The sequence below is a fragment of the Globicephala melas genome, chromosome 8 (assembly GCF_963455315.2).
Source record: "Globicephala melas chromosome 8, mGloMel1.2, whole genome shotgun sequence".
NCBI classification, from domain to species: domain Eukaryota; kingdom Metazoa; phylum Chordata; class Mammalia; order Artiodactyla; family Delphinidae; genus Globicephala; species Globicephala melas.
In genome coordinates, this window is record NC_083321.1 from 65,205,422 (window position 1) to 65,219,360 (window position 13,939).

The 13,939-nt window shown below is 36.5% G+C and overlaps 1 protein-coding gene across 1 annotated transcript in view; it reads left to right on the plus strand.

The window, feature by feature from the left end:
• The window catches only part of TYR (tyrosinase), a 110,396-nt gene extending 101,474 nt beyond the window's left edge, over positions 1-8,922 (plus strand). The window contains exon 5 of the mRNA XM_030835852.2: positions 8,696-8,922. Within this exon, the coding sequence (XP_030691712.1) occupies positions 8,696-8,922 (227 nt within the window). The remainder of the gene's footprint in view (positions 1-8,695) is intronic.
• The last annotated feature ends 5,017 nt before the right edge of the window (positions 8,923-13,939 follow it).

Genomic DNA, 13,939 nt, shown 5'->3' on the forward strand with positions numbered 1-13,939 from the left:
CTTCAGTTCCTTGAATCTCAGTTTCTTAACCTTAAATATTAGGAATAGAATACCTCAAAGAGATATTTGATAATTAAATGCATTAAGAGTCTAGGGCAGTCAGCGCAAGTTAAACATCTAGCAGTTTTGAAATCATCTTTGGGAACTTCCTGCTAGGGTTACCAAGAAAATTTGTGAACATTTTGAAGTTAAACACAGTTAATAATAATAATGATAATAGCTATTATAATAATAATTGCTCTGACTATGATTAAGTCTAGGATTGTAATTAGATCTAGGCTTTAAATAATCTTCTTTAGTAGTAGTATGTCAGTATCTTTTTGATAAATACGGAAGAGGTAGTAATGTCTCCCCCTACCTGTGAGCCTGCTACATACCATGCATGCATTATTAATCAACCATATATTAGGGGAAGTATTATTTTCCCTAGAATGAGGTAAGGACACTGATGCTAAGATATTTAAGTGACTTTCCCAATAACAAACACCAGTATGTGGAAGAGCCAGATTACAACACTACAGGGTCCTCTCCACTGCAACACAAGATGGTCAACAGCTAAAAAAACGGTTAAACAACACAGAGTTTGTGGATACGAGGTATTCGACAAGCACTGATGTTTCATTATATTCATTGATAATTCATGGAAACATAAACAGATTAGTAAAATAAAATGAACAAATGAATGACATTTACCAATTTCCTACCTCCTGTTAAACTTTAGTGACACATAAATGAATGACATACCTCCAGACCTCAAGGAGCATTAAATTAAATTCAGTATGGAAGTCAGACAGTTGTGCAAAAAAGTGTGAAACATCAGGCTGGGTTAAGTGCAATAAAGGAGTCATAAACCGAATCTTATAAGAGCACAGAGGAGAAAGCAATGACTTCAGAGTAGTTCAACCTAAAAAGACAAGACAAGGCCTTGAAGGATGAGCAGGCAGGTAGCAGATAGAAAAGGGTAGGGAATATTCTAAACTAATAGAATAACAAAAATAGAGGTGTAAAGTGTACTCTGTATTTCTGAGATGCTAAATTCTCCTATTTGAGTAGTATGAGCAATGAAAAATTACACTGAGGAGATAAATTGAGTTATTTCATAATAGCTAATATAGTACGGATCTTTTCATGTTCCAGGAACTCTTCTGGGTATGCCGTGTGCATTATTTCCTTTAATTTTCATAATTACCCTGTGAAGTAAGCACTATTATTTCTTTTTCCTGATCATAGCTGAGAAAACAGAGGCTTAAAGAATATAAATAACTTGTCCTGGGCCATCTAGCTAGCATGTGGCATAGCAGAACCACATTTTAAGGCCAACAGGAGAAACTGTATTTTATCAACCTTTTCCTGCCCTTGGGGGAACCATTAGTTGGACAGATTTGGGTTCGATACCTGTTTTGCTTTATCTGAAGACCATAGCCAGTGGAAGGAATACTAAAATGGCTGGTAGAGGAGATGAGTTCTTTGAAAACCTGGAGATCACTAAGAACAGAGGATTTTGCAGAGGGTGGAGGTATGGTAAGGGAAGGGGCTCCCAGTGAGTCAAAAAGAGGGGCAGTCTCAAGTGAAGTGTTTTTCCCTCCTTCTAAAAACACCCACAGTACATAAAGAAAGGAGAATATTGGTAATGGTTTTTCAGAGTCACCACCAGGATTTTATAATTTCCATTTTCAGAACATAACAGACTCTTTCACGGGCTCTTGCTTTTATTACACTATTCTCTCTGGCTAAATTCTGATCCATAACCATTTGTCACACTCTCAGATACAAAATCATTGTATACATACACAGAGTCGTGTTTAATCACTCCTTTAATAGAGTTACATGGTAATTTTTCTACATATGAATCTTTCCCCCCGCTACCTTGGCTGTGAGCCCTAAAAAATGAGAACTGATACCTTGCAAGCTTCTGCAGTCTTCTCCAAATGGTATCTGGTATGGGGCTAAACCAATGAATTCACTTGAATGCAAGTGATATTTATCATGAAGGATGGTATCTCTTAACCAATACATATAAGTAAAGCTTGCTAGAAAAATGTCACACTTCTTAATACTCAGGTCATTTCTAGATTAAAAAAAAAATTTAACATCTTTATTGGAGTATAATTGCTTTACAATGGTGTGTTAGTTTCTGCTTTATAACAAAGTGAATCAGCCATACATATACATATATCCCCATATCTCTTCCCTCTTGCGTCTCCCTCCCACCCTCCCTATCCCACCCCTCTGAGTGGTCACAAAGCACAGAGCTGATCTCCCTGTGCTATGCGGCTGCTTCCCACCAGCTATCTAGTTTACATTTGGCAGTGTATATAAGTCCATGCCACTCTCTCACTTCATCCCAGCCTACCCTTCCCCCTCCCTGTGTCCTCAAGTCCATTCTCTACATCTGCATCTTTATTCCTGTCCTGCCCCTAGGTTCTTCAGAACCTTTTTTTTCCTTAAGATTCCATATATATGTGTTAGCATGCAGTATTTATTTTTCTCTTTCTGACTTACTTCACTCTGTATGACAGTCTCTAGGTCCATCCACCTCACTACAAATAACTCAACTTTGTTTCTTTTGATTGCTGAGTAATATTCCATTGTATATATGTGCCACATCTTCTCTATCCATTCATCTGTTGATGGACACTTAGGTTGCTTCCATGTCCTGGCTATTGTAAATAGAGCTGCAATGAACATTGTGGTACATGACTCTCTTTGAATTATGGTTTTCTCAGGGTATATGCCCAGTAGTGGGATTGCTGGGTCATATGGTAGTTCTATTTTTAGTTTGTTAAGGAACCTCCATACTGTTCTCTATAGTGGCTGTATCAATTTATATTCCCACCAACAGTCCAAGAGGGTTCCCTTCTCCCCACACCCTCTCCAGCATTTATTGTTTGTAGATTTTTTGATGATGGCCATTCTGACTGGTGTGAGGTGATACCTCATTGTAGTTTTGATTTGCATTTTTAGATATTTTTAACGTATTTCAAGTCTTCTATTGCACTAGATATTTTCTAGGTGATTTTATTGGTTTATTTATTCTTTCTGCATACATATGTTTAGTAACTACCTTGTTCAAGGCATTCTTTTAGATACTGTGGATACAGTGGTAAACAATGTAATCTCCTTCTTCACAGTGCTTACATCCTAATGAAAGAGAAAGACCTTAAACCACTACTTACCTAATGACTTGTTTGTTTAGAGATGTGCATATCTCTAGGGGTCAATGAAGTGACATTTCAGAGAATATCAGTAACAGGAAGAATTAATTAGTTGAAAAGGAGGTTTTGATTATGAATTTTGGCCATATTGCTAGGATAACAGAGCCATTCATGAATTTTAAACAAATCAGGATCAAATTTGAGTTTTCGTAAGATTACAGTTGCTGCAGCTTGTAGGAAGTTTTTTTTTTTTCAATTTTATTTTATTGAAATATAGTTGATTTACAATGTTGTGTTAATTTCTGCTGTACAGCAAAGTGATTCAGTTATACATATATATACATTCTTTTTCATATTCTTTTCCACTATGGTTTATCACAGGATATCGAATAGAGTTCCCTGTGCTATACAGCAGGACCTTGTTGTTTATCCATTCTATATATAATAGTTTGCGTCTGCTTATCCCAAACTCCCAATCCATCCCTCCCCCACCTGCCCCCTTCCCCCTTGGCAACCACAAGTCTGTCCTCTATGTTAAAGACATAATGTTGAGCCAAAGAAACCAGACATCATAGAATATATACTGATGATTATATTCATATAAAATCCAAAAAGGTGCAAGTTTTGTGTCAGTTGCAAAGCGCATTCGGGGAGGCCAGTGAACATGCTGTTACGAGTATCCAGGGGAGAGTCAAAGGAAGTTGGAACTGCAGTGGTGGTAAGAGGCAAGGCAGAAAGGACAAAAAAAAATTGATATTATTTTGAAAACAAAATGTATGGAACTTGGAAAATGATTACATATAATAGGTGAGAAAGAAGGAGATATTAGAGTTGCCCTTAAGCTTTCTGGCCTGTGCAGATGATGAATGGTGATTGAACTCATTGAGATAGAAACAGTAGGAGCAGGGCCAGACATGGAGTGAATCTCATGGTGGTATCTGTTACACAGTGAAATGGGGTGAATGGCACATCAGGATAAATATATATCTGAGGCAGTTGGATAGCCTTGAGCCTCAGAAAAGATTCTGCCTGCAGATACTAATGTGAGAGACATCAGCATATAAATTGTTATCTTTGCCAATCTTTACAATTTTGCCTAGTAGTGATTTTATTCTGTTTTATAGGTAAGTAGATTGAGAACAGAAAGATAAAGTGACAAGTTCTAAGTCACAAAGCTCGTAAGTGGCAAATATAGAATCCCAAATGAATTCTCTCTCCATGACTCCACAGAAGAGAGGGTTCTCTTTATACTTGCCTTGTACACAAATGTTCCACCTCGTTGTCCCTTCCCTAGTGTCCGAAATGGGTACTTTTTACTGAAAAGGCAACAAAAACCACTGGAGGAGAAAAGGGAAAGAAGGCTCAAAGGTCACATTAGGGGATTAAAGGTATTTATTATTTATTTATAATTAAATTTTTTAAAATAAAATTGATTCCAAATGTTTTATCTATTTAGAGTCCTTTTCATATAGCTGTGAGCTTATGCCATTAAGTTTAGAGAAGCTTTGCTTTAAAATAAGCAACAGCAATTGCTCATTTTCTATTTTATGAATTATTCTGTTGTACTTTCAAGGAGTTTAAAATTTATCTTTCATTCTTCTAGTCATTCATTTATTCATTCATACAGCAATGTTTACTGAGACACAATGCCAGAATAGAGTAAGCTAAACTTTAAGCTTACTAAAAAATTCTCTAAAATTTCTTGATATAATTTAGTTCAGGCAGTTAATTATTCATCATTTAGGCACTCACGTTTATAATTACTTAATTATTTTCCATAAAAGACAGCTGATGTCTTCTTGCTTTAGTCAAACATTTTCTCTTATAATTGAATTTAGTGACGTTTTTCAAAATTGAGTAGCAGGGGATTTTGTTGTATGCATGACTGATTGAAAGGTGAGACCAAAAACCTTTGGCAATGAAGCGTTGAGTCCTTGATGCTGTTGGCAAATGTAATCCTGCCTTTTGTCTGGTGTTACTTTGTGAAGAGCTTCCTTCTTCCAATATATTCCAAAAGACCTGGACATTTGATTTTAAAAACGAGAGGAGGAGGCATGTTCACAGTAACTGGAGGGTCTCATTCTGCACATGGGGTTTGATGAGGACTTGTTCACTAGTGCTTCCCTATGTGTATACACAGGTGCATACTGTTCCTTCTGCCTAGGATGGCTTGCCATCAGCATCCTACACTCAAGTCCTAATTTATTCTTCTACTCAGTGGGATAGTCTCCTGGGATGCCTCCTCTGACTCCTCAGGCAGTTATAGGAGGTGTTTTCCCCATTATCCCATTGTATCTTTTATATACTTGCATTGGAACAGCATTGCTCTTAAAATAATTTGTTTACTTGTCAGTCTCCTCTTCCAGTTATTATTTCCTTCAGTCCAGGAGCTCTGCTTACTCAGCCTTTCACATGCAGTTCCTGGACCACCACCTGACATTTATTGTGTCTCAGTAAACATTGCTGTATGAATGAATAAATGAATGAATAGAAGAATGAAAGATAAATAAGACATACTACTTGCTCTCAAGGGTTCATGATGAAGCCTGAAAATTAAAACATACATATAAATAATTACAACATGTAAACAATTGTGCCAAGTGTCACAAAGGAGCAATAAAAGAAAAGAGTCTTGGAATCCAGAAGAGAGAACTGAGCAGAATCAGTGTTCAAAGCAGGTGTGAGAGAGAAAACTCTTACTGGAAGCTGGTTCAGTTGAAATATTGATGGAATTACCATGGAGTAAGAAGAATCGATAACAGTTATAAATTACTTTTTATGTGAAAAACATCATTCCAAGGTTATACATACATTGCAGGGTTTAAATATTACAGGCAAACTTTCTAAGTTACAGATTTTGAATTGGTTAAATTAGGATAATGATTCCTAACTACCTCATGTGTTTGTTGTGTGGATAAATGGGCATATGGATGCGCTTTGGAAATGACAGAGCACCAAACAAATAGAAGACTATATGATTATTCTGAAGAGAATAGGTAACAAAAAAAAATGGAATTTTAAGTAGGTAAAAAAATAGAAAACTTTTGATATTAAGAAATAATTTAAAGATACACCATTGAGGCTCAAAAGCAAATAACTGAGGAAGACAAGTCTAAATTTCAGGTTGAAGCCATTGAGAAATACAGAGTGTTTCAAAGAAGACAGTCCATTGGTGACAGTAAAATTTAAGACAACTTGAAATGAACTGAAGTAGAGAAATAATAAGAGAAACTGGAGAGCAGAAGGACAGACAAAGAAATAGTGTTTTAAAATTGTGAAAGAATTTGAGCTGAGCCTTAAGCAATAAAGAAATCATACATATTATGTAACCTCTATGTAATCTGCATTTTGTGAGACATTTAAAATGCACTATATATTGAAGTGACTAATAGCAATGCAAACTAAACATTTGTAATTTCATTTTCAAATTAACTTTTAAATGTGTTAGAATGGTAACCTTTATGTTTGATGAAAATAGTTTTCACATTTTTAATTTCTTTATTTTAGCTTTGTTAGCTTTCATTTCTTAGATTTAAATTAATATTAATCCAAAGTTATGAATCTTTTTATTATAATTTATTTTATAATGTTAGTTCTTTGCAACTTATTGTCCCCTCCTGATGAAGAGAAACCTAAATCTGCTCTATTGTTGCAAATTATGCTTAATGTATTCTAAGAATTTTAGAGGTATCTTAGTGACAGCTGGTAAAAGGACAGTACTAAGGACAAAAAAGAGAAAGTAACAGGAGAAATGGGGTTTGAGCCCTGTAGCCCCACTTAAGCCAGGGAAGCACCAGTGTTATCTTCTTTGAATGAAGATTGGAATTTAATATAAAAGTAATTTTTGACAAATTCTCCTGCTTTAACTGTTTTCAGTGCTTGAGTTTATGGCGATCAATGAGACTCCCACTTTACATTTCACTTCATGTTGCTACCCATTCTTTCCAAGATATTATATTAAATAAATATTAATTTTCTTTTTATATTGTTGATCTAATTTTTATGATATATGAAGCTTACATATAACAGTAATTTCAGAATATCCTAAGGTACTTTATCTTTTATTGTTGTAGGAATCTAACTAACTTTAAAAATAATTAGGACTTTTTGAAGTGCAAAAGGCAGAAACTCCATAGAAACAAGATGAGATAAAAAGATAATTTATTGGTTTACAAAATCCAAGGAAGGAAGGAACATTTGAAATGTAAGAAAGACAAAAATGCAGCTGAGACTGAGGAACAGCAGGAACCAGCAAACTAAGCTCCCTAAAGATTCATTCTCCCCCTCTCTCTCTTCCCCGCTCCCTACCCCCTCTCTAGCTCTAAGACTGTTATCAGCTCCTGAGTCATCTGACTCTTAATTCCAGCACAGTGAATTCTGAGTAATGATTCTGACTGGCCCAACTTGAGTCAGTGGTTCACTATGAACTAAGAAACAGGAGCCAAGAAAATAATTCATAAAAAAAAAGTTATAGTTCCCACATCAGCAACAGGGGGAAGGTAGGGATGGGGAGTAGATATAGGCTCAAATATCCATGGCCTAAATAAGTTAGTTTATTTATTGCTCAAATGGCAGTCTTGGTATGTTGTCAAACACAAGCTCCACAATTTCAGGGACCAGAGCTGCTTGTTTCTTGTAGTTCTATAAGACCTAGGGTTTACCCTTGATCACATGATCTATGGTGGCTCACCAACGTACTATCTGCATTAGTTGAAAGGGGAGGAGGGAAAAGGAGAAGGCATACCTTTTCTTTTTAAGGGAACTGCCCCAAAGTTACATGTATTACTTTTGCTCAAGACTTAAGTCACATAGCCATAATTTGCTACTAGGTAAGCCCAAGATGCACTCTCTTCTTTCCTTTGTATCGCAAAATGGATATAGAGTATCTTAGAGTGTCTTGTAAATAGTGATGGGAACTTTAAAATCAAGCAAATAGATATAATAAATTATTAGCTCCAAGTGGAAAATAATGTAAGAAAGGAAAGGTAATCATAGAATAATATTTGGTTCAATTGTGAATAATATTTAAATATTAAAAATAATGGAAATCCGAGATGTGGATTTGACCCCAGATCATGGTATTATTATGCTGAAAATATGGAGGAAAGAAAAGGGAAACTGTAAGAGAGCTCAAATCATTGTTTATACCTGAGGAACTCCAGAGATAAACTTGACGAATTAAGAAGTAGTAATATTTGCCTATTATTTAGAAATATGGAGTCAAATAACAGAATAAATAACTAAAAGAGTAACAGTAGCTGACTTGGGGGCAGGCACTGTACAATTTACAAATCAGATAATATCTATGAAGTTTAAAACATCCCAACAAGGTGGTATTGTTTTCCTATTTTTCTGATGAAGAACCTGAAGCTTAGGAGTATTAGGTGTAACTTTCCTAAGATCTTATAGCTAGTAAGTAGCAGAGCTGGCATTCAAACCCAAGCATCTGACCCCAAAGTACTATGCAAGGATGATGATGATGATGATGATGACGATGGTGATGATGATAGTAAAAACATTGGGATGTCTTTCTATTTCAGGACCAGACAGTTTTCAAGATTACATTAAACCCTACTTAGAACAAGCAAGTCAGATCTGGCCATGGCTCATTGGGGCAGCCATGGTAGGGTCTGTCCTCACTGCTGTGCTGGGAGGACTCACTAGCCTGTTGTGTCATCGAAAGAGAAAGCAGCTTCCTGAAGAAAAGCAGCCACTCCTTATGGACAAGGAGGACTACCACAGCTTGTTGTATCAGAGCCATTTATAAAAGGCTTAAGCAATAGAGTTGGGCCAAGAAACCTGACCTCACTCTAAATTAAATGATGTTAAAGTCCCTAGGGGTTGTCCCAGAAGAAATCCTTGGCGTGTGTCTATGAAGATCATTATTAGAATTGTTATCTTAAAACAAAATATACCCCTCGTCCAACTCAGGTAGAAGCCACCTGTGCTTGCTTTGCTATATTTTGATCATTCCCTTAATAGTTTTCCTAAAGCCCATATTTCCAAGGAAAAGATGCCATTTGGTAATGGAGGTGCTAGTCTGCTAGTCATATCTGAATGAAAGTGATCTTATAAAATATGACAACAATTGTGATCATTTTCTTCCTGATTGTTTAACGACATGTTTCTTTTATTATCCCCTTTCTTTGATTTTAATAAAATAGTAACGAATTTACACTAATTGACTCCTTTGAGCTTGAGAAATACATTTTAATTTTCCTAAGAAAGCATAATGTTTCCCTTATATTTTACATTCCTGCTCCAAAATATGTTATGGACTTCAAGTAGAAAACGATCTTCAACTCTTTCCTGCCATAGTTCTGACTACATTTTAAGGCCACTGAAATCAAGGGCCCTTCGCCTGAAAAGAATCTGGCTAAGTACCTGTCTTAAGCTGTGCTCATGAATTATGTTGATGAAGATGATAATAATCTTATTATAGAGCATTTTTTTATCTTCTAAGAAGAACTTTATTAGAGAATATTTAAAATGCTATAAAACATTTCATGGTAGAGAACAATTATGTGAATATCAGCCTGTCTGCAGTTCTAGTAAAATAACTTATCACTATTTTTCCTGGCTATTAAGACCTTAAATTAGAAAGTCTAGATAATCTTGTTACTTGAAATTTTAGGTCCAGTTGAATTTCTAAAAATAGTCCAATTGACATTCCATTTGTATTATCACTATGTAGAGCATAAAAGACTAGCACCAGTGGGTGCAATTTAGAGAGGACCCATTTTGGTGTAATAAAAGGAAAAACTGTCCAATATTCAGAGCTTTCCAAAACCAAACTGGACATTCTTGGAAAATAATAAGTGGTTGACTCTGGAATTCTTCACATAGAGGTTGGATGGCTAATTTGACTTGAATTCTATAAAGAGAATTTAAGTATTGAGTCTATAGTCATTCTTGGCTCAGGACTCACAACAACTCCCCATTCAGAAGCGAGGCCAAACATGCTCTGTGAAAAGTTCCTGTGATTCTGCCACAGTATTTCAGGATGTTTCGCCAGATTCCAACTCTCACTCTCTCATCCAAACTCAATCACTCTGTCCTGGTATCCCCAGTCTCTTTAGTTCCCTTATGTTTAGTTTGTATGTATCTGCTCAGCATTTTCAAAGATGTATCTCAGTTTGACTACTTGAATTATATTTCCAGCCTCATCCCTAAACACTGTCTTTTCACTTTCTCAAGATGGCCATGCTTTTAAGACAGACTTGTCCAATTCTAGCTCCCAGAAACCTGCCTGGGCCTGACACCTAAACCTCTACATCTCTGGGATGATATTTAAAAGGAGACCCACCAACCTGTATGGTACTTTTTTTATTAAAATATCTTACAATTCCTATAAGGCCTGCAGTGTAGGAGTCAGACTGTTTATGAATACATTTAGAAATTAAGAGGAAAGCAAAAATCATCTTATTATAAACATTGGTCAAATGATTTTGTATAATTTTCATCTAGAACAAATAAAAAGTTACCATTCTTGTTGAAGTAATGCCATCAACTCTCAGAGATTACTAATAGGTAAGAAATTCAGTTATAGAGCAATTTTCATTTTCTAACTCTCTTTAGTTGTCAGTCAACATTTGCTGGCTTATCTAATTTCTGATGCCTAGAGGAGAAAAGTCGGGCAAGGGGTGGGTAGCAGCATATTTATTGACACAGAGGAGGTCTGTGGGATTAGAGGGCAAATACTAGGGCTTATATCCTCCACTTGGTACATAACCAGAAATACAAGATTTAAAATAAATTAACAATGACATTTGAAAACTGGATTCAATTTAGTTGAGAATAGCAACTAGTAAAACTGAGAGCAAGGAGTAGGAAAAGAAATTTGGATAAGGCCTGAAGAAGATTCTGGAGAAGCAGTAATAACGATTGTGGTTGCCTTCAGTCTGACCTCAGAACACAAAATAATTACTTAGCTAGATTTGATCTGAAGGCAAAATTTCAGACCAGGTGGTATTTTTTGTTTGTTTGTTTGTTTTTTGTGGTACGCGGGCCTCTCACTGTTGTGGCCTCTCCCGTTGCGGAGCACAGGCTCCCGACGCGCAGGCTCAGCGACCCTGGCTCACGGGCCCAGCCGCTCCGCGGCATGTGGGATCTTCCCGGACCGGAGCACGAACCCGTGTCCCCTGCATCGGCAGGCGGACTCTCAACCACTGCGTCACCAGGGAAGCCCAACCAGGTGGTATTTAAATCATTTTTTACAAAGCATCTAGAATAAAAGTCTACCCAGGGAATTTTCATTGTTACTGACAGGGATCTGTATAAAGTCATTCTCTTCCTTATCACAAGGCAAGTCCCTGCTTTATCACTGAGCTTCAACATAGAATATCATTTTGTTTCTCTAGAGGCTCAAGTTATCTACTTGAGTAGCAGCAACATCTCTGATAAAACCACCACCACATTCATTCTGTGGTTTTCTCAATAAGGTACCCAAATGACATGACATATTTCAAGATACTTGAAGTTTCATTAAATTCTAATCAACAGTATATTCTGTGGCATTGTTTTCTATGTGCATTTTATGAATTGCTTCATTTGAGCTCTGCTCTTTTTCCATTGCTACATTATATGTCACATTTTGTTACAGAGAAAGAAATAAGCAGCTGCCACTCTTTTTGTTCCTCTTTCTGTGTTTTACTTTTTTTAAAAAAAGAGTATTTTGAGTACCCAACCTTTCCAACAAGTCAAATATATAATTCTCCATCTGTAGAAATAAATATGCGATGGGTATAAGTCATTTCAACCAGTGTCTCTAGCAGGCTGACAACTGGCGTTGACTGTGAATGTTTTTAAATAGGCTTTTCCTTGTTTATATGGGCTTTGATTTGTAGGAAGAGTTTTCTTTGTCATCATAAAAAAAGACCTCATTGGGGTCACCTATTGTAAACTTGTGCTATTTGGGGGGCATGTCAGTAGAACAAAGGTCTACTCGCCCTCTGATTAGACTCCTTCTGAGAGCTGCTAAAATGCAAGTAAAAAGAGGTTTTTTTTTGTTTTTTAACTTTGTGTTGCTTATTTTCAAAAGCATTTGCCCATTTGTACAATATAATGAATATAAAATTGCCTTTGGCATCCACTGGAGGCCTTAAGGGCTTTCAAATCCTTCAGCTATGTAAAACCATATAGAAATATTTTAAGTATGTTCTTTTAAATAAAAGCCTTATTAAAACTCTATATAGCCCATGTTTATCTAATTGTTTTATGAGTTCTTTTCTTAATAGCAGCGTAAGAAATTATTCTTGTAACTACATGTTAATCTACCAAGTCTTGTATGCATTATTATGGTGATTTCTAATTTCTTATTTAAAAATAAATAACAAAGATGTTAAATGCAGTGAGTGGTTATGATGTTCCAAGAACTGTGCTAAACACATCATATATGTTAATTCATTTCATCTTCATGTTATCAATATGAGAATAAGCATTATTCACGCTTTCAAATGAGGAGACTGTGGCTTAAATAGGAGACGCACCTTCCCTGTTTACGTGTCTGTTCAGTAGTTTAGGTAATTTAGCTGGGATTTGAATCCAGTTCTTCTTCATGATTATAAATTTCATTGTTTGTTGTTCAATTATGTTGATATGTCATAATTTACCAGTTCCCTGTTACTGAATATTCAGGTTTCATCTACTCTTTTTTTTTTTTTTTTGCGGTACGCGGGCCTCTCACTGTTGTGGCCTCTCCCGTTGAGGAGCACAGGCTCCGGACGCGCAGACTCAGCGGCCACGGCTCGCGGGCCCAGCCGCTCCGCGGCATGTGGGATCTTCCCGGACCGGGGCACGAACCCGTGTCCCCTGCATCGGCAGGTGGACTCTCAACCACTGCGCCACCAGGGAAGCCCTCATCTACTTTTTAAATTATGGTTAGTGCTGTAATGAAAATCCTGGTGCATTTGGCATCTGACTTTACTTAAATTATTTTCTAGTAGAATCTCTGGTCAAAGCATATGCAGACTTTCATGGCTTTAGTAATGAACTGCCATGGTGCTTTTGAAAAGGGTTGCATAGATTAAAGAATGCAAAGAGATGGAGCCTAACAATAAAAGATCAAAAGGAATGAAGAAAAAAATGAAAAGGTGAAGAACTTAGAAGAAGGAAGAGGAGTTGCAAGTCTCTCTGAGAGGAACTGAAGACCCTACTTGCCACTTCACGTATTGCTTCTTTTCATAAATCTATCTTTTTCAAATTATAACATCTATGTAATGAGCATTTTCTCTTATTAAAATTAGAAGAAAATACAGACTGAAGCCATTTCAGAAAGACAGGGAAAAACACACATGTAACTTGGTTCTCAAATAAGATATGTGTATATCTTGTCTAGGTAGAAGCGTGTGAGTACCTTTGAGAATCATACAGGAATAAAAACAGCAAAACCAGAAATCCACACTTGGAAGAATAAGCACAAGGCATCAAAATAGTCTGAATCAAAGCAGAGTCAGTGTCAGCTCTTAGGATGGACAGGAGATCGTGAGACAGGGGTAGGGAAGGCTGGATAGGCCCTGAAGACCAAGCCCAAGTTAAGTTTGCACCATTTATTTTTAGTGCTTTTTGAGAAAGTACTGCATTCTGCCTGGGATATGGTCAGTCTTCATTACTGGACCATGTCATTTTTACTCTTGCCAGAGGAATTATGAACAGTAGATGTGTCTGTGTGAGTGTGTATGTGTGTGGAGAGAGAGAAAGGGAGACAGCGAGAAAATACAGAAAGAATGAACATTTTTCTCTTCTCTCTGATACTGGAGAGAACTTTGTTGCTGACTATATAGAAT